The sequence below is a fragment of the Vanacampus margaritifer genome, chromosome 19 (genome assembly GCF_051991255.1).
Source record: "Vanacampus margaritifer isolate UIUO_Vmar chromosome 19, RoL_Vmar_1.0, whole genome shotgun sequence".
NCBI classification, from domain to species: domain Eukaryota; kingdom Metazoa; phylum Chordata; class Actinopteri; order Syngnathiformes; family Syngnathidae; genus Vanacampus; species Vanacampus margaritifer.
Genome location: NC_135450.1, coordinates 9888989 through 9910970, shown reverse-complemented (window position 1 = coordinate 9910970; position 21982 = coordinate 9888989). Strand labels below are relative to the sequence as shown.

The following is a 21982-nucleotide window of genomic DNA, read 5'->3' as shown; positions in this document are numbered from 1 at the left end:
CCTCGGTGGCTCACACGCGGTCACGACAACCGCCCTGGCGTGTTGCTGATACAGTAGATAATGATCGCAGAGCAGGAGCGGACAGAAAGGACAGCGGGCCGTGGGTCAGGCGGCCCCGCGTCACCGCGGGAATTCGTCATCTCTTAAAAGGCAAAAAAATGGCTTACTCGGGGTTACGAAGCATTTTGTTAACCTCCTGCCTGAAGTGAAGTTGATGTGTGAGATAATAAGTCACATTGGGATGTAGTTGGAGTGGCTAACAAATCAGGATGAGACGAAATGAAAAAGACATACATGACATCACATTAAACCAACCGATATACTGTATATCTTCCTGACTGTATGTTTTATTCAGTATGGTTGGTGTGTCGCTTTAATTTTTCAAAGTGTCAGGTGGGCCTCATCTGTGGGGACCACCAGAGGACTTCAGAAGAGTTGCATCATCATAAGAAAAATAAAGGTGAAAAAAAATGAGAAGCTGTAGCATATATGCACTTAAAGGTCCATTTTGGATCATTAAAAGATAAATTGGCTCATTAGGCCCAGACAACTAAAAATAGAATTCATTTATAGCTAAATGATGTAACTAAGAAACATTAGCTGATAGCGACATTTAGCGGACTATTGTAATCTCTGCTGCCTCACGTGTATCATTTCACACGCCAGTGATAACAATAGGCCTCATGTCAATGAGATGTCATTACAAAGGTCTGGAAAAATGTTTTGTTGTGGAAGTTTGCTGAGTACCAACAAGCTTGATTAGGTTAATTTACATCTTCATCAATTGTGAATGTGAGTGTTAATGGCTGTTTGTTTCTATGTGACGTGTGATTGAGTGTCGACCAATCCAGGGTTTTTTCCAAAACTCAGAATGACATAATCAGGTTAAGTGGTCACAAATGCGAAAGAACACTGCATAGAATGTTCTGAGCTTTTCATTGTGACATCTTACATGTTCAGCATAAATCTCGCATAGGATTTGGTTTTAGAAATATTTTCCCATCTGGAAGAATAGATGAGAGCAGTACAAGTTATGTCACAATCGTGAGCAGATGAAGCTGAATTTGCAATTTGAATAACAGCAGAAAGCCACCAGTGACATGTGTACGGTATGCACAAATGAGCATTGCATGAGCAGCGTTCGTGCTTAACGGAGGTCAGCTTGAGCCACAGCAGTCGCACGAAACTGTCATGTGACGTTTCAGAGGTCTGCCGATGATGGTTTCTTCATTCACATCAATACTAGAGTGGAAGTAAAGGTGTTCTGCTTCTGTGAGCAGGGAACCGAATGGTGCCATTGCACTTCTTTAAGCGTCAGTAGACATTATCAGAAGTGAAACCAGAAAGGAGGAAATTCAGTTACAAATCTGTAGCACGCACTGGCTTGCAACCATAGTGAGTCAAGGTACTTCAGGAATGAAATTTTGGAGGAAGGGCTCAACACATTTTACTATACTATAATAAGAACTATTTGGAAAAACTCAGATCGCTCAGATCCACAATGTTAAACAGGTTATATGTCACATTAATGGGGGATTTAAAATAAAATAAAATAAAACAAATAAAAGTTTTATCTTAGTCTCATTTTTAATAGCATACACGCACACACAAAAAATAGCATTTAAACATGGGTGTGTAGACTTCTTATAGCGACCGTAGCTGGTCTTTGTCTCCCCCTGGTGTTTTCCAACATGGCCGTTATGATACATTTAAGTTCCTCGGTAAAATTGTGGCTCTCAACTCATCTTTATACGCTGGCACGTCTAAATTCCGTTTACAACGTTGGAGGTATCAACGGTGAATGAAAAGAAAAAAAGATATGCATTTGAACTCAATTTATAACGTATACAATTGGCATACATAAGACCTGAGGCTGCAGAAAACAAAACTATTGATCCTATTAACTATTATTGATCCTGTCATTGTAGTGTACTTCATGTCTTTATAGAATTATGCAATTTATTTAATTTACTACAAATTGTTGTTTTTTTTCTTGTCCCACTCGATGTATGTTTTCATTTGACTTACTTAACAGACTTCCTAAAATTACGATAGACTTGAAGGCAGCATGTTGTTGTGCCTGTAGTCAGCTGACCGTGCGTTGTCATGTGGCGTTCACAGTCTGCTGGGATTCCACGAAGACTATAGACTACTCGTTGGTCTCTCTTGTCCCTGCTTCATTTGTCCTGTCCTCCCCAGCATGGCGTGGACCAAATACCAGCTGTTCCTCGCTGGACTTATGCTGATAACTGGCTCTATTAACACGTTGTCGGCGAAGTAAGTAGCTTTGTGTTTTTTTTCCCCCCCAGTGTGCTTTAATGCTAGGCTAACATTAACCGTTATCAAACGTTACCTAGTTGAGCTTCTTTAATTACTGCTTTCCCACTCGATCGTCTTTTACATGTAATTACTAATGAATTGAAACGGCTAGCATGTGATGCTAGTCGCTAATGATCAAAGAAGACAAGTGATTGTGCGGATGCATGGTTGACGTGTGTTGTGATAGACATTGCTGTGGTATGTAAGTAAGTAAGATAAGTAAGTAAGATAAGAGTACTGCCACGAGAGTAACACGACTCACAACAACATGATCGAAAAAACAAAGTTGGACTTAACACGCTAACATAACCTGTTATGTTGGTCTCAGGTACATGTTTCTACAGGAAGGGCAATCTTTATAATTGACAGAATATAAGCTTTTTATTATTTTATTTTTTTTATATCAAATAATGTGATATTTTACTGTTTACCTGGGGAGGACTGATATGGGTCAAGTAACAACAAAAAAAGAAGCTTAAGCTTGAGTCAGTAATAAAGTTTATTGTGTATAGAAAATGTAAAATAATAATAATATGTCATTCTTTTTTTTATTTTATTAATAATTTAGTTACAACTCATTAACCAATCAAAATGCGTTATTTACTAATACATAATTTAATACTTAATATTTACTACTCATTCATTCATGATTTAATACAAAATGAATAAAGAATGATCAAATATATTTGAATGAACTCATTTAAAACTACATTAATGCAACTATTAATACAGAAGTCCCCATAATCTATTACGGCAAATACTTGTCAGTTTTCTTGATCCGTTTGTTAACCTGCTACCAATAAAAAAATTGTTTGCATCAGTGACCATCTGGCACCATTGCTAGTTATGAAGTTATCTAACGTGGCCCATTTCTACTACTACCACAAAAAGGCCACACTTTTCAGGAAATAGCTTCACGTTGTTATTTGAATTATTTTTTTTTATTAAGGTAGTATTTGCAGGAAACTCAAATGTCTCTCATGGGGTGTGAGTCCCATACTGACGTGTGCTGTCATGTTTAATGACCTACACACCGACACTTCAACACATTTTTATTTTTACTTCACAGGGACTTTAAGTCAGCCAGACTCACAAAAGTCCAAATTAATAGCGTAGCATACTTTAACACTATGATTTTTCCTTAACTCATTCACTGCCATTGACGGCTATAGACGTCAACAATTCATTTGAACTATTTCTATTAGTTTAACATTTTTTCCACTTTTGTAAACAAGAGTATGAAAACCTAGAAAAAATAATTTTTATTGTACATTTATAACAGATAAAATTTGTGATTAATCGTGAGTTAACTAGTGAAGTCATGTGATTAATTACAATTAAAAATAATAGTTGCCTAATGCCCCTAATTAAAAAAAAAAGAAGAAAATATTATATTAAATATTAAGTCATGCAGTTAATTATGATCAAAAATTTTAATCGCCTTGCACGATTTAAAGAAAAAAGAAAAGATTCTTAAAAATTAAGGACGTCAGGCGATTAAATCTTTTAATCGTAATTAATCGCATGACTTCACTAGTTAACTATTAATCACAAATTTTATATCTGTTCTAAATGGACAATAAAAATAATTCTAGATTTTCATGCTGTTAACAAAAGTGGAAAAAATGTTAAACTAATAGAAATAGTTCAAATGAATTTTTGACGTCGAAAGCCGTCAATGGCAATGAATGAGTTAAATGTCCCCAAAAAAGGGAAGAAGCTTAAAACAAATCGTTTTTCTTGACTTCCCCGATGATGCGTGAAGTCAAACGTCAATGTCGGCGAGTGCAGTCTAAAGTTCAAAGCACTCTTTAGTGCAGACTTTACAAGCGGCTCATATTGCAGGCAGGCAGACGAACGAGGCTACTTTCAGCTGAGGTTTCACTGCAGTCACATGATGCGGGAAGAGCGAGCAGCGTTTTGTTGCCACTCGTTTTGTCGACTTGAACCGAATGCGGGTTAAACGTACGGGATCAGGTGACGGGGTCCGTTTTGTGATGTCGTCATCACTTTTGAAAACCGCTTTGCCTTGTCATGCACACGGAAACAGGCGACGCATCAGTTACGCTTCCTCTTATGATCTGACCATAAAACCTTTATTTTTGGGATGTACGAAAAAGCACAAGGATTCACTTTTTGAGTACCGGGTACGGCTAGTAGTAAATATATCAAATTTCATTTATATTTCTTTCTGACACAGATGATGATTCACCGGTGTCGACTTGCCGCAGTATAGCGCCAACTACTGCCGAGGAAGACTTAGACGATGTAAAATTTTCTTTAAGTGTCCGTGGCTAGTATCGGCAGCCTCCACAATTACTCCATACCGACCTAAAAAAATAAAGCCCGATACTGATCCCTATTTTTTTTTTAACACCCAATAGTTATAATAAATAAATCCGCAAAAATAAATAAAAATGCTACGTTACGTAAAACACATTAATATAAAGGAATATTTTCTTTTTCTTTTTTTTAACCTTTATTTAACCAGTTAAAATGTTTGAGAACTAATTCTCATTTACAAACATGACCTGGAATCCTGCCTGCCTGGAAGATCAAGACACAAATCATAAATTGTTTTTTATGCAAATTGTTAAAAATCCATCAGGTAAAATATAATTTAAACACATAACACAAACGTTTAGTATTAAAAAAAACAACAACAACAACAAAAAACCCAGTAATTGAGCCCTTCTGTTATATTGCGGGTTAAATTGACCCGGTAAGATTTTTTACTAATTATATTTAGTCTTAAGTGCATGTTTTGGAATTTGTTTAGCTGTTTCTGACACTTTTTTTGGGATAACGGGTCAAATTGATGAAAGAACATTAGTCATTTTCCAGAGAAACAATGTTACGTAGTGAAGTGGGTCAAATATGTGCAAAAATGGGTACCGCTAATTGTTAGCACTTCAGTGTCTATCACTCCCATTATTAACTCATTCACTACCATTGACGGTTATAGACGTCAAAAATTCATTTGAACTATTTTTATTAGTTTAACATTTTTTTGACTTTTGTTAACAAGAATATGAAAAAAAATTACATTTAGACCAGATATAAAATTTGTGATTAATCATGAGTTAACTATTGAAGTCATGCGATTAATTACAAATAAAAATATTTAATCGCCTGATGCCCTAATTTTAATAATCTTTTCTTTTTTTGAAAAAATATTATTTAAAAAAAGAAAATAAAAGATTATTAAAAATGTGTTTTTTTGAAAAAAAAAATTTTTTAAAAAAGAAAAGATTATTATAAATTAGGTCGTCAGGCGATTACATTTTTGTTTGTAATTAATCATGACTTCAATAGTTAACTCACGATTAATCACACATTTTTATATCTGTTCTAAATGTACAATAAAAACTTTTTTTTCTAGGTTTTCATACTCTTGTTAAAAGTGGAAAAAATGTTGAACTAACATAATTTTTTTACATCTATAGCCGTCACCGGCAGTGAATGAGTTAAGCGGGTCAAATTGACCCATTACAATTTTTTGTAAGTAGTAAATGTAATGACTCAATTAACAACTATAATTATGAATTATTATTAAGAAACGGTGAGTAATGTTAGGTAATATTTCGCTAAAGTGATATTTTGACCCCCCCCCAAAGTCAGGCACTTTGTATGACGGGCCAAATTGACCCAGAAAGTCCATTTTTTTTCTCATGACTGTAACAACGTCTTCTTTTGTGACAGATGGGCAGACACGTTCAGGGCACCGGGTTGCCATGGAACCCCGGATCATGCATTCTCGCACCCGTTTGTTCAGGTAACGGCTTTGCTCTGGTTTCAAAAAGATTGCATCAGCATCTGGTTTGTGTTTCCAATGTGTTCATCTGTTGTTTTTTTTTTGTCACGTAGGCAGTGGGGATGTTCCTGGGAGAGTTCAGCTGCCTGGGCGTCTTCTACATCCTACTTTGTCATGACCGACGCAAACCCGAGCCCAGCATGAACCCGGGCCAAAGTTTCAACCCTCTTCTCTTTTTCCCGCCTGCTATGTGCGACATGTTGGCTACCTCGACCATGTATGTTGGTAAGTCGTGGCAGATTGTCTACTAAATAAATAAATAAAATATATTGCCCGACAATATCATGTTACATTTATATAGTAAGAATGATCAATAAATAACATAAGGCAAATTTAATATTCTGCAGTTGGCTGCACTGAGAGAAAAGGGGGTGAATACTTTAACACGCAATACTTCTCATTGACGTTCAATAGCACTTTTTTCCAGGTCAGGTTTTTGGGATACAGCAAAAATGAAGCAACATTTTTTCACCAACGCCTTCTGGGTTTCAAAATGGCTTCCCACTAATATCCCATCAATTTCTTGTCCGCCGTTGTAGCACTCAACATGACCAGCGCTTCCAGCTTCCAGATGTTGCGAGGGGCCGTTATCGTCTTCACGGGTCTTCTTTCCGTGGCGTTCCTCGGGCGCCGGCTGCTGGTCAGCCAGTGGATCGGAATCCTCATCACCATCTTGGGCCTGGTGATTGTGGGCCTCGCCGACTTTGTCAGCGGACACCATGACGACACCCACAAAATCAGTGACGTCATCACCGGTGAGGAGTCCGGCCTTGAGTTTGACATATCTTGATCGTGTTCGGAATAGTGCTGTCACTATTGAATATTTTTAGAATTGATTAATCTATGGATTATTCAATCAATCAATGAAGCAACCCCTTTCGCTCCCGGCTGTTTGACTGGATTTTGACTGATTTTGCAAGGCCCACAGAATATTGTGTTCTATTGCTATAAAAACATGGAACCTACCAAAAGAAACATTAGAGTCTCTTCTTTCATCAGGAACCAAAAGTATATATCTATTTGTTTCTGCTTTGCAGCGATTAGCATTAGCATTATTCACAAACCTGTTGAAAACACTGGGGAAAAGAGCTTGTTTGCAACATGGCCCTGGTTGATCTCTGCTGCCACCTGCTGGCCGTTTTTTTGTAATAACTACCATTGCTTTAAGTGTCCTCTTCAGGTCAGAGGCTGCATCAACGCCTTCTGTAAGCCCCAGCATAAAAAAACATTTAAAAAAACAACTTACAAATAAGTTTTTGGGAGAAAAGGGCAATATTTAAAATTTTAAGAAATTAGTTAATTTTACATTAAAATGTATTACAAAAGCATTTTTTTCCCACTGATTACTAACTTATTACTAAGCAGTTGGTGTTAACTTTGTACTTCATATTTGTATGCAGTAGTAATTTAATTTAAAAAGGGGGGTGTTGGGGTTCTTGGGGGGAATTGATGTTGTACTATGTTACCGGTTCGGTTATTGTTAGCCAAAGTAAAAAAAAAGAAAAAAAGAAGATGTTTGCAAATGTCTTATTTAGATTAAACACAGACGATATAATCAGTCGTCTTTCATGAAGGACTACAGAAATTACTGTTGATATGCAATTCTAAATTTAAAAATGTTTTAAAACGATTACGCAATTATTAGAATAGATGTCGATTAATTTGATAATCGATTATTACTTATTACAAATTTTGTCAGCTTTAGTTATAATTGTACTACTTGGATGTGGCCAGCAGAGGGTAGTAATTCTGAACATTTCAACAAAACCTAGCAAAGTTAGTATTTGCTTTATAAGAATTAAAATACAGAAATAACAACTAATTGAAATAGCTCGAAATCACCCACCACCCAATTTGAACCGCAACTCCTTTCTATTGTGTCCTTCAGGTGACCTTCTGATCATCACGGCTCAAGTCATTGTCGCTGTGCAGATGGTCCTAGAAGAAAAGTTTGTCTACAAACACGACGTCCATCCTCTTCGGGCCGTTGGAACTGAAGGTAAAACAAATATCCACTCTGAGATTGTGTTTTACTCAACAGCTCCAGAAGTCGATAACCAAAAACGGAAGCACTGGAATGAATTATTTTCCGTGTCCAGGTTTCTTTGGCTTCTTTGTTCTGTCGGTGCTGCTCATCCCCATGTATTTCATCCACGTGGGCCAATTCAGCGACAACCCTCGACAAGTCCTGGAGGACGCGCTGGACGCCTTCTGCCAAATCGGATTCCGCCCTCTCATCATGCTGGCCCTGCTGGGCAACACGGTCAGCATCGCGTTCTTCAACTTCGCCGGCATCAGCGTCACCAAGGAGATCAGCGCCACCACGCGCATGGTGCTGGACAGCCTGCGCACGTTGGTCATCTGGGTGGTGAGCCTGGCGCTGGGTTGGGAGCAGTTCCACGGACTGCAGGTGCTGGGGTTTTTGGTTCTCCTGGTGGGAACGGCGCTTTACAACGGACTGCATCGCCCTCTGCTGGCCAGAATACCGTACTGCGCCGGATCGGCGGCCGTGGAGGAGGAGAGCAGTGCGGAAGAGAGGGAGAGACTCCTGGCAGACGGCAGGGTGCAGACGCCCGACCAAAGCTAAATAAGGCGACCCGTGGTCCGCTTTGCACAAGCAAAACATCCTCAAGTCAAGACACTGTACCTTTTTACAAATTTTATATTAAGAGATAGACTTTTAGTACAGTACTCTGGATTATTTTCTTGCATGTTTTACAAAAAAAAAAAATCATGAGCAAGATCATTATGGATTTTACTGCCTGACTGTTCTGAATCTTTTCAAATGATAGTCATTTTTTTAAGTGAATTTTATGTTCTAAAATTATTTTTTAATAATGCTGACTGACTGGGCAGGGAGATGCCAAAATGGTGCCAATTTGCTCCGCACAAAAAAAAGAAAGAAAGAAAAAGATTACAACGTTAAGGCACTACAGCATCAGTTATGTTCAATATTGAATTTCGGGTATTGAAAGACTATCTAAGCCTCTTAATGCTTGTTTATGGCGTTACATTTTGTCACTTGATGACTGACCTCCTACACATATGTCTACTCCATTTCACTTTGCTATAAATGAAAAAAAAAAAGGGAACTGCCATTAAATCACACTATTTGAATCATAACCTGGTGAAGAATGGGATTTATTTCAAAATAATTTTTAAATGGAAAGTCAACCCTAAATATGAAAATATTATTAAATAAAAATAAATGAATTAATTAATTCAATAATATATATTCTATGCACCCCGATTAGTGTAAATACTGCATTGTGATTAATATTTTGTTTGTGGAACATGAACTCAAAGGGCGGCCATTTTGCCACTTGCTGTCAACTGAAAATGACGTTACAGTCGCTCAGGTAACAACCAATCAGGGTTCACGTCTTTTCTGACTTTGGTCATGTGACAAGCTGATCCGTGATTGGACGTTACCTACCGTGAGCAACTACATCGTCATTTTCAGTCAACAACAAGTGGCAAAATGGCTGCCCACCTGAGATTGATATAAACGGTGGATTTTGCTTCTTATTAAGCAGAATACCGTGTTGAATACTGTGAACATATTGTAAAGAAAATGTTAAGTACGAAAAATAAGTGGCCAATTACTGCACTCCTAGCATGCAACAGCTGACACCTGCCTGGCCCCGCACATCCTGACTCAGCCTAAAATCCTCCCCGAGGACCTTTGTAATGCTTTAATGGTGGCCAAAGGTTAAACCAAAGAATCCCAGGGGATTTGTACACATGACCCTCTAACAGGATGAAGGAAATGTGTTAATTAGCACCATAGACATGATGATTTATGTGCAATATATAATACATACTAAATTGCAGCAATGCAGACCCATGATGGGAGACCACAGAGTGAGCAAATGGCGTTCGAACCTTGTCTGTCCTTGCTAAAATGTCATTAATACCCAAACGCTAATTATTAGCAATATAATTTTTGTATCGTCAAAAAAAAAAGCACTTACCCATGTCACAGTGGAACCGCGGATTGCCGCTAGATGGCAGCACAACATTAGCAACTTGAAGGCTCTCTGGTCTGTGAAACTTGTTTGGTTGCGGGTGCAAACATTCTGCTGTTCGTATTATTTATCCAGGTCATAAAACAGAATGACGCCACAGCTTGAGGGGGAAGTCTGAAAAGCACAATAATTCTAAATTATTACACATGAAACCAGCGTATGTCGTTTTAAGTCAACGTCAGCACGAGTTCTAAGGTGCTGAGAATATCGTCACAAGTAAATTCTATACTGAAAATCGGAGCAAAGCATGTGAAGCGAATTGAGGGGATTTATAATTTATGGCATGCTGGATCGCAATTCGTTGGATTAAAATACTTGAAAGAAAGAAATAAACCCAAGTGGCTCTGGGGACTTTGTGGAAACAGATTTCCAGTAGCGGTTTTCTGGACAAATTGTCCCTGTGAGACTTGAGCTCCCGCGAGACGAACTCAGCACAAAATAAGTCTGTGAACAGCTTCGACAGATGAGAGATAACATGATGGATGGGAGGAGAAATCGTGCTCATGTTTTCTGTTTATTCAATTAGTTAATTTCTTTGATAATGGTAAAGAATCATTTAGCACTTCTTTAAAGACTTTTTTCATCATTTTCAATACAACTTTTAATCAAAACATTGTAAGGATCAAGAATGATCACACTTTAGAAACCATATTTGTTGTCTTGTTGAAATTAGGCTATTTCTAGCTCACGTTCATGCAATACCACGCCATATACTGAAAATTATAATCCGATAGCGAGACAAGCAGCATTTCCACTCTAACGCATACGGTTCACTAAATTTACACCCCAAAAATATTTGCTTCATACCGATTGATCGGTAGGCTTGCTTTTTTTTTATACATGGGCCCATCATCGGATTAAATAAATCAATTATTTTCAATAACCGCCAATGATGGGACTGTGACTTGATAAGAAGAATTCAAACTCATTGTGCTCAAAACAAACAAACAAAACAGTATAATTTAAAATATATAAAAAGTCTACACACCCCTGTCCAAATTTGAGATTTTTATTAAAAAAAAAAAAAACATTAAAAAACTTCTTCACTATTAATTTAATCTGTATAAGGCATTTGATTTTTTTTTTAATGGAGATATTTAAAAAAATTGGAAGTAAAAAATATTAAATAAACTGAAAATTTATTTAAAATAAAACTGAATGAATGAATGAAACTGCGTTCAAAATTTTAAGAGTGTCGGCTAATACATGCCACCCTTTAAAAGCCCTCGGATGAAACTCAAATAAAGTTCTGATGATTTAGTAGACTTTTCCTGACAGTTGGTTCGATCAATGCTTGCTAATCGAATTAAATAGGTCCGAGGTTGCCATGGCAACGACAAGCCACAGTCCATCGTTTTGCTCTTCTCCCTGCCATGGAAGAAACAGTAGGTCTAATGTTTTGTTATTGTAACATACTCCATTAGTCTCCTGTCTTATTCAGCTCACGCATTTGCGAGATTTAGCCGTGTGTACATTCGCACACGGGAGCACTAGCGGGCCTCGAACCGCCGGTCTTTAGGGCGACTTTAAATCTGTTCCAGTGTAAACAGATGGCTTGGCTCGAACGCACCCCGTCGCCATCTTACTCGAGAGCATCCATTATTACGGCAGCACCCTTTGCTTGTTTACAGCACAGGGCAGGTCAGCGTGAGTGTGATTAGTCTGCGGCACTCCAACGTCCGGCTAATGACCACTTCATGTCTTTTACGCAGCACGGCCAAGAGTGGAAAGACGATTGAAAATCACCTTGCAGCAAAATAAGACGTTTAAAAGTCTCGTGACCTTACTTGGCGACTTTCAAATTGTGATATCTGCCAAATCATTTGCTCAAATAAAACACAGTCATGTCGATTATGCATCCTAAAATTCTTTGATATTTGCCACAGCAAAATAATGTATTACAAATGAAACGTTTAGAGCTTGCTTACAGTATTTGTTTTTATTTGACCATCAAAACTATTCAAATGCTCCCAACCATTTAAATCAATTACAATTGTTGTTTGTTCTACCACCTTTGTCAAGTGTCTTCAAACGTAATGCAGCACTAATAGAAACAGGATTATCACGAGTACACATGATGCAATTTAACAGTAAAATATTGACTGGTTTTACAATTTAATGATAAGCTTCAAAACAATATTTGCTTAACGGTGAATGTTTTATATTTGACACACCAAATGGCTACAGGGAAGTTTCAGTCAGTTACGACCTGCTGACAACTATTTGGGGAGATTGCTGAACTAGAAAGCAGAACTTTTAGACTTTCTTTAAAAATATATATATATATATGTTTTTTTAAATTGCTCCCTAAGTATTTATGATAAATTCATCTGTTGCAGCAATTGTTGACTTCAAAAAAGTAACATTGGACTGTATGATTTCCTGCAGTAAATTATCATGAGTCCCCATTATGAAGTTTAACAGTAACATGTTGACTCATTTTCAACTTACTGTGCCTGGCAAAAGTATTAACCCCCTTGAACTTTTTAACCTTTTGCCACATTTTAGTCTTCGAACATAAAAACGATCAAATTAGATGCTTTTGTGAAAACTCAACACCAGGTGGGACATGATCAGAAAGTGGGTTGAAATTTTGGATTCAGGTCTGGACTTTGACTTCCCATTTCCATTCCATCGTAGATTTTGATCATTAGAAGGTAAATCTTTGTGCCAGCCGCAGAATCCAACAGGTTTTCTTTCCTCCATTCATCTTCCCTGAAATCATTTGGCTGCACTGAGAGAAAAGGGGGTGAATTATTTTACACCACATTTCAGTTATTCCTTTGTTTAATAAGTTTAAAATATTATATAAATTTTGTTCCACTTCACAATTATGTCCCACATGGTGTTATTTATTCACAAAAAAAGTCTATTTTTTTATTTTTATGTTTGAAGACAGAAATGTGACAAAAGGTCAAAAAGTTCAAGGGGGCTAATACTTTTGCAAGGCATGGTAAAAAGTGAATTTTAACTCACCACTCTGCAGGTTCAAAAAACTTGATGCCCTCTATAAGAAGAACAGGGATTTTCAACTTGGCAATAAAAATAGAACAATTTATGATATAGGCAAAAGTGATGACCAATTTTATATTATCGCCAACATTCTACACCCACTGGAGTTAAATGCAACGCCCATAAGTGTTAAAACACCAGAGTTAAGTGTAGTTTGGCAGAGTTACATTTTTAAAACTATCACTGTAACATTCTCAACTCTACTCAGTGTTTACCAGTGTAGATTTTAACCCCATACAGTGTTGGAGTAACACTGGTTCAGTGTAAATAAAAAAGTAACACTTTAAAAAGTGTTAAATTTACACTCATTGGTGTGGATACATATACACACTTCTCTAGTGTAATATTTAACACTCCCAGTGTTGATCTTTGCTATGTTTAAGTCCTTAAATGAAAAATTGCATTTGTCACATTCATTATCGTGACGCTCGATGGCAGTCGACTCATTTTGACTTTTACAGTACGGAACGACTGCTTTTATGTGAACGTCATCCCTTGCGGAATAATTGAAGCTCAAATGAAATCATGGGGCCGAGATCTTTGCAGTTTCCTGTCAGTTTTATTGCCAAGTGCGATGCAGTCAGTCACGATCCACATCATGACGCATGCCGAGTCCATTTTCTGACATTTGACCTTGTAAAAGGGCCACATGAAGATCATTTTCGAGTTCACGCCGACCTGAGAGAGTTTGACATGCTTGGTGCATTCAGGGTCACTGTCCCACACAAAAAAAGAACCTGACGGCCTTGTTTTTGAATGGACTTTAGTACCCTTAAACTCTTTCTTCTCTGCCTGTGTGGAGATGATGGCAGAGTGCCATACAGAAGGCCCCGCACAATGGCCCAGGTCCCATTAAATCTGCGAAAGTTCCTTCCTAAGGCAAACATTGCCAGAAATAGTAATCTTGGCTCGAGCGGGAGCCGTACAGAGGGGAGCAATAATTCTCGGCGTAATAATGGAACTCATTTGATTGTGTCCAGCCTCTGATCCTGTAAGAGCCGCCGTGCGGAGCGGCTCATTCAGTTTTTCCTCCGCCCGATATAAGACTTCCTGAAAAACACACAGCCAGCAATCAGGCCACAACAATGGGGCTTCTGCATGTGAACGTCAGGTGTAGTGAGGACAGCGGCCTCGCTGTGCGCCCGTGTGACGCATTCGCACTTTATGAAAAAAACACCTTTTCAAATATTACGATCGCCAAAGGTATCCAAACAAGATGCCCTGCGTGCTTGTTTCAAGCTTATTTGTCTCGCCCAGTTGACCTTCACAATAAAGCTGATACATAAATGAGAAACATTGAACTGAAATGCCAAAAAGGTTCAACCAGACAAAGTGGTGCCTTGAGATAAGAGTTTAATTTGTTCCGTGACCACACATCAAATCTCAAATCAGCGTTCCCCATTGAAATGAACGGAAATGCCATTAATCCGTTCCAGCCTCCCCCAAAAAAGCCAACATTTTTATTTTTTATGAAAAAATAGCACTAAATAATAATTTACTTATTAAAAAATAAATAAATACATAAAAAATCAAATAAATAATAATCTTTATTATTAATATAATAATCTTATATATTTATGACAGACAGACCCATGTACTGTATACAATGAAGTCTAGTACAGTACAAATGTCTCAGATCATCTCAGCTCCTTGCAGAGGATGAAGAATATATGATTATTTGAGTTAAAATATTAGCTGATTGTTTACCATTGTTTTAGCATTAGCATTAAACTGCCGCTATTTCAGGTTATGTTGTTTTTAACACACAAGGTTTAATCGGCCTACTTTTGTGTATAGTTTGACAGTAAATTTCACCAACAGTTTGAAGCCTTTGAAGGATTACAAAGTCAAAGCATAAAATGGGCCAAATGTCGGCTCATATCTCGAAAAAGTCAGATCATTTGTACATTAAGGCACACCTATAAGAAGATAATAAGAAAAAAATCAGTTAGCTTAATGCTAACATCATGTGAAACGCCATAAGCAAGCTAACATCACTAGCACGGATGTTACAGTCATTCAAAACATTCCAACAACTGCTACTCCCAGCAACACAAAATCAGTTTTAGTTAGTTGTATTTCATGAGTTTTCATGAACTATAATAACCTTGCGCAGTATAACATTTCTCACAGACATATTATCACTGCTTTGTGGGAACAGTGACTATTACTGTAGCTTAGTAGGGGACCTTCTCTGCCTCTTCTTCTTGCTCTTAATCACACCGCATCATTTTGCAGCAGAATGTACTCCTACAGTAACACCAGCAGGGCTGTGCTGCGTTGCAGACTCGAGTCAATTAGTGAAGCCCGGAGTTGAAAGCAAAAAAGGTGAAGCGTCACTTAGCTGTTAGGCTGCACGCCAATGGAATAAGCTACTGTAAACGTTTTTTTGCTTTTTTTTTGGTAATCATTTTTAAATCAATTGTCATGTATTTCCATACTATGTCACCTGTTGTGTAACACTGATTGTTGAAGACAGACTCAAGTGCGCTTATTAAAGCAGGCAGCAGGGTTTGACTCTGGCGGTAACCTGAGATCACCTAACAGCTCCACAGAGGGAAGCCTTCGGAAAGAGGGGAATAAAGGTGAACTGTCCAGCTGGATTCCAGCATGAAAAGCAATTTTTCTTCATGTGGACACCCCCCCCCCCCCCCCAAAAAAAAGGTCGCAAGATATTTATGTATGGCTTTTGTTTTAATCATTCATAGATGCACACTAAAAAGTTATGTTTATGTAGAAACGCACTCATAATGACAAGAATAATAAAATAATAAAAAAAAAAAGTGCATGAGAAATTAGGCTGCCAGCATCCTTGATGGTAAAAACGGACTTTATAAAAGCTGCATGACCAGTTTTCCAGATGTTGAAAAGGAAATAATCCGGATACAAAATGGCAAAGTTCAAGTATTTTATTATTCTGTAAATTTGTGATCGTACAACGTAGTTGAATCATGCCAACAACACAAAAGTGAATTGAACTATAGCAAACAGGTGTCTCTCAACAAATTGAGTTCCACAAAAAGTATAGGCAATTTGTTATAAAATGTAATAATCTCCATTTTGATAAAACGAAACATCCGCCATTTTGATCAAATAAAACATAACAGCCTCCATTTTGATTTTGGAAAAAAATGATTATAGATAACACTTACATTATTTTAGTCTAGACATGACTATTATTACCTTATTTATCTGCCCAATCGGGATGATTTAGCAACGCATAACATCAACACAAAAATGAAATCATAAACACTTGTAATGAGGCCGCTTTGTGAGGGGACACTTAAGATTTTCTTTTTCTCGCTTCCCACTGCAAAGCTCATCAGCACCTGAAATAACCACATCCTCTTCCCTGGATTGTTTTGACTGCGCGATGGAGGGGAAACGTTACATGTCATTTCTAAAATTAACCCGGAAAAAGTGTCACTCGAAAACATCATGATAGCAGGCTGCCATAGGGTCATCGGCGCTTCCGGCCCCCTGGACCAAGACTAATGAATGCGGCCTTCACAAGCCATTGTTTCCACAAAACATGCCACTAGGGATGCATTCGTAATTCATAATTGGGTGAATTACAGTTTTAACATAGATATAATTGCCACCAAAAAAAAACTAGCTTCTGGCGCGTAATTAATTAAATACCCATTTCAATGAACCCCCCCACCCCCCCTTTTTTTTGTTACAGTTTCTTTGGCCAGCTCCCAGCGTGTGAATCTCGAGGCTCCTTGCGGATGAAGCGCGGCCTCTGAAGTTAATTGTGTTTTCGTTTTCGCGGGGAATCGATTTCCTCTGTTTATTATGAGCATGGGGACGGATTTGCGTCAGCGTGCAACTTGCACGTCGAGATAAACTTGCACAAATATTGAAAAAGGGAAGTTCTAACAGTCATTATAAAGTCGCCCACCGCCTCACCCCCCTCCCTCTGTAGCTCCGGAAGAAATAAGGACTTCTGTTGTATCCTAAAATACTAAAGCAGCTTCTATTTCGGGGCGTATCCGCTCGTTTAACACCAATCACAACACATCAAAACAGGACGAGTGCAGAGAGGGTGGCAATACTCTGTACTTGAGTAGAATTATAGGACTTTAGTAGAAATAGACAGCCACTGATTTACAAAGTAGGCCTTTGAGTTTTTTTAGATCAGCCTAAATCGTTCATGGGGGACCCCAAAACTGTGCACAGGGCCCCAAATTGGTTGGCGGCAGTCCTGAATAATCGTATAAGCGAATGCATTAAATAATAATAATAATAAAAATAAGAGTAGATGAAATATAATGGTTATGCCTATACGCCAGTTTTGATAACACACAAATCCGAATTATGAAAAGGCCATGAATGGGGAATATTTTGCCTCATAATCGTTCATGCTCCCTAGTCCGCGTCCTTCTTTTGCGGTCTATTTATTTATTTGCGTATAGGCCTCTATTTTTTAAACATTATTTGACAATACGATACGATACGATACGATATACTTTTATTTTCCCCGTGGGTGGATCTGTTTTAAAGTAGTAGTAAAAGTAAAAAGTCGTCGTTAAAAAATTACAGTAGGCTACATGAAAGTATACTCACATACTTCGTTACTGTACAAGTCAAGTGTTTGTCTTAAATTATGCGCAATAATTGTAGATATTTTAAAATGTTTTTACTCGCCGTTGAATACAAATCCACATTTTATGCTCGACTCAATTATTTATTGTCAGAAAATCTAATTAGTAAAAGAGTTAATGACAGTTTAAGTGTTTAAAATCTCTTCGATATAATCAATCCGTCTCAGGAAACCTCTCTGTTGCGTGCGCAAATGCAGAGCGCCCATTGGCTGAGCGAGGAACCAATCAAAAGCTTGCAAGTAACTTCGGAGTGTAGCTGTGCACTTCTGGATTGCAGACTCGCGATAGTGGTTCGGTTCTGACAGCAGCTCCAAAACGCGCTCGCTTGTTTTCGCGCACGTATGACTTTCTGGTGAGATTCCAGCGCAAACCTCCGGGATGTACACGACCGGGCTCAACCCGTTTTACGCCTCGAATTTCAGCCTTTGGTCCGCGTACTGCGCAGGAGGCTTCGCGGTGGACACCAGCAAGAAACCGTCCTTCTGCATCGCGGAGCTGCTCCAAGCCGGGGATGCGGACAACATCCCGGGTTCCTCGGCCCTGATGGTGCACGTGGGCCAGCACCGCGGGTCGTCCGGCGGCTCCCCGCTGCGTCCCTCCCCGGTCGAGGCTCACGCGTCGGTGTACGGGGCGAGGGTGAACCCCGCGTCCCCCTACCACAGGCAAGGACTACAGTTTACCTCGGTGGCGGCCAGGGGGGCTCTCAACTCCTCGCAGGCTCCTCCGCCTTCGAGTAAAGACCTCAAATTCGGAATTGATCGGATTTTGTCGACGGATTTTGACGCAAAGGGGAAGGACAAGTTAAGAGGTGAGGACGTGTTTTGTTATGTCAATAAAGGAGGGGAAACCGAACAGAAACAAGTTGACAAAGTAAAATCATGCGTTGCATTTAGATTCTTCCCATCAGTCGCATTAGCCTACATTTATTTCCTGTTGTTTGTTTTTGAATATCAAACAAAACCTTTTAAATATACAAATAGATTGATTTGTTGCGCCAACACGATTGCCATAAATGTCAGTCATTTTCTTATTAAAGTATTTCAAACTTAAATGTTTAAGGCCCAAAAACAATTCTTAGTCAGCCAGGTCATATAAAGTCCACTAGACTCTTTTTAGTTGTTGAATTGGATCAAAACAACCAAGTTGCTTTGATTCAACTTTCAGGTTCGGGAGGAACTTAGTGAGCGTGTAGAGGTCAAAGGTCAGCAGCAGAAATCTTACAGAGTCTATGCTCCGTTTTAGATCTCACGTCCATCATTAGCGCCAACCGTCAGTCAGGCATCCACATCCCCATCCAGCCTGTCGCCAGCCAGTACTTCTCCTCCCTAGAACCCGGGATGGGTGACGCCGCCGCCATAATGGGCGGCGGGAGACAATCAGGCCAGCATCAGTTTCAGGACACCTTCCCAGGTAGTCCCCGATCTTCTTGGGACATGAAAACATCTGGGACTGCTTTTCTAGTCTTGACGCCTCCATTGTTGACTTGCTGACCCGCAGGCCCGTACGCCGTCCTCACCAAGGACACCATGCCGCAGACGTACAAGAGGAAAAGGTCGTGGTCCAGGGCGGTCTTCTCCAACCTGCAGAGGAAAGGGCTGGAGAAGAGGTTCGAGATCCAGAAGTACGTCACCAAGCCGGATAGAAAACAGCTGGCGGCCATGCTGGGACTGACGGATGCTCAGGTAAAAGAAATTACATAGGCAGGATGTGGATGTGTTTAAGGTGGACAACTTGGCGCTGATCCCTTGCATTGTTTGTTTGGCCTTGGCGGAGGCCTTCATGTACTCTTCAGATACTTATCGTTTTTGATTTTATGCCAGGCTTCAAAAAACATCACAACAAGAATATGTCACTAATTTCTTTTACAATATTTATTTATTGAAACTTTTGATCTTTTATTGCTGCTGATTAGGTGTTAGAAATCACGTGGTCTCTTGAGATATAAAAGGGTGACACTTTTGCATTTAACGTGCATAAATACAAAGTTACTTAAAAAGCTCCAACTTGGTGTTTTGCTAAAATGATCATATTTTGTTGTTTCTAATTATAGAATATAATTAATTCTATTAAACCATTTCCACACTATATTTTGAATAATGTCGACTATTAAAAACTATGAAAAAAAACATATTTTAATCATCATTCAAAAGTTGGTATTCGATTGCACCCGCTTTGAAATGATGAAATAATGTTATTCAGACTTCAAAATTTTTAACTTTGATTTTGGTGAAAAATATGCTAATTGTAGGCCTATCAGAAAGAACACACATTCGTAAACGGCAATTTAAATATAGTAAAATAGTCATAAAAGACAAAAATGATCACATTTAATAAAGAAAATATGATTTTTTTTCTGTAAATAATACAGAAACCTGTCACCAATTTTTGAGCAGTAGGACTAAAATATTATATTTAGTAGCACGCACTCACTCACGCACGCACGCGCACGCTCGCGCGCGCGCGCACACACACACACACACACACAAACACACACACACACTTAAATACAGTAAAGTACACTAAAACAGTTGGGTCAAAAATAACCCAATTTGGGTCAAAATGGACCAATCCACTACTTGGGTCAAAATGGACCAATCCACTACTTGGGTCAATATGACCCAAAAAAATGATAATTTTATGTAAAACAACCTAATAAATTGGGCCATTTTGTATTAAACAACCCCAAAAAAATGTTTATTTATTTTTACTTATTTTTATAAATCAACCCAATAGATTGTCTTATTTTTTTGTTTGTTTGTAATGAAACAACCCAAAAATGGGTCATTATGTATAAAGCAACCCATAAAATTGGGTCATTTTGTATTTGAAGTTAGATGAAAATGACACAAGTGGATTGGTCTATTTTTGACCTAAATTGGGTTATTTTTGGGCTGGCCCAATTTATAGCCATAAAACAAATACAAATAAGGAAATCAATTAATTAATTATATAGAAAATAGATTTAGAAGGACTTATTAATTAGAGCTTTTGTTATTATTGTTTTATTAATTAAGATTTTTTTGTTTGTTTGTTTGTTTTTTTACAGTAAGCTTGTATTCCATTTTAGGGAATGATTACATTTAATAAAACACACATAAAACAACTGACGTATAATTAAAAAAAACTAAAGTAATATTTATAGATTCGTTTTTTTAATCTTCGCAGAGGCTGCTATCCTTTTTTTTAAGCACCAATGAAAAGATTTAATTTATAAAAACACCTCCACAACAGGATCAAATAATTAAATAAGGAAATATATTCAATTCATAAATTGCATGAGGAATTTTTTTATTAATTTATAATAAAGAAACGTGTAGTTATTCATTTTTTGAGCAATAATTCAAACGTGTTGTAAATTCTAAAACACGATAAGAATTTACGTAACACCAAGCATTAAGTAATTATAAAACATGGCAACATGTTTTAAAAATGTAAAACACACTCGCTTTACAACAACAAAAAACCTCAAACAATTAAAGACCTTTTAAAAATCTACTTATTTATATTTGTAGGCTCATGCTGTAACTTTGAATTAGGTGTGACGTATTTGCGTCAAATTCAAATTATGACATTGCGTGCCTGTCGTGCGTCACAGGTGAAAGTGTGGTTCCAGAATCGGCGCATGAAATGGCGGCACTCCAAGGAGGCGCAGGCCCAGAAGGACAAGGACAAAGACCAGCCGGACGGGGAAGGGACACCCGAGTCCGGCAGGGACCCCAAAGAGACTGCCGAGTCCGAGTGCGAGAGCGACGTTGAGCGCAGCGAGTGCGAGTCCGACGACGCGCCCGAGGAGGACAAAACCGACGCCACGAACGATTTGGACCTTTGTGAGCACAACAAAACCAGCGTGATCATGGAGGCGACCCACTCGGACTCGGTTTCTTCTTCTTCTTCGCCTCAGCTTCTAATATGAAGCGTTTCAATCATGACGGACACGATCAAGCAAGCTCCCTTTTTCTCTCTCTCTCTCTCTCTCTCTAATTCGACATCAGCTTGCATGACGCTTTTCTCAGAGGGTTTCAAAATAAAACTGTAAATGTGATTGTACAAGCACTCTTTTTTTTTTTCCACGTGTAAATGAAATCTCGCACAACACAAACACACGCTCTCACACACACAGTGTACATGTTTATTTTGTGTTGTGCTATTTTGTTAATATAATTTGCACTGAAAATATTGTAAATAAAAGTGTTTTCCTCCAA

At 38.3% G+C, this 21982-nt stretch overlaps 2 protein-coding genes and 1 long non-coding RNA gene across 3 annotated transcripts in view; 2 read left to right on the top strand and 1 right to left on the bottom strand.

Annotated features, from left to right (window-relative positions):
• Window positions 1-10237, bottom strand: part of LOC144039443 (uncharacterized) — a 37282-nt gene extending 27045 nt beyond the window's left edge. Inside the window, exon 1 of the long non-coding RNA XR_013289454.1 lies at window positions 10108-10237. This is a non-coding gene — a long non-coding RNA (uncharacterized LOC144039443). The remainder of the gene's footprint in view (window positions 1-10107) is intronic.
• Window positions 2129-9256, top strand: slc35f6 (solute carrier family 35 member F6). The gene is made up of 6 exons (XM_077552775.1): window positions 2129-2277; window positions 6022-6094; window positions 6187-6358; window positions 6673-6888; window positions 8022-8132; window positions 8233-9256. The coding sequence occupies exons 1-6, from the start codon at window positions 2201-2203 to the stop codon at window positions 8718-8720; spliced, it is 1137 nt and encodes a 378-aa protein (XP_077408901.1). The 5' UTR covers window positions 2129-2200; the 3' UTR covers window positions 8721-9256.
• A 7830-nt stretch (window positions 10238-18067) lies between the features above and the next one.
• hlx1 (H2.0-like homeo box 1 (Drosophila)) lies at window positions 18068-21982 on the top strand. The gene is made up of 4 exons (XM_077552955.1): window positions 18068-18588; window positions 19023-19190; window positions 19278-19462; window positions 21376-21982. The coding sequence occupies exons 1-4, from the start codon at window positions 18159-18161 to the stop codon at window positions 21691-21693; spliced, it is 1101 nt and encodes a 366-aa protein (XP_077409081.1). The 5' UTR covers window positions 18068-18158; the 3' UTR covers window positions 21694-21982.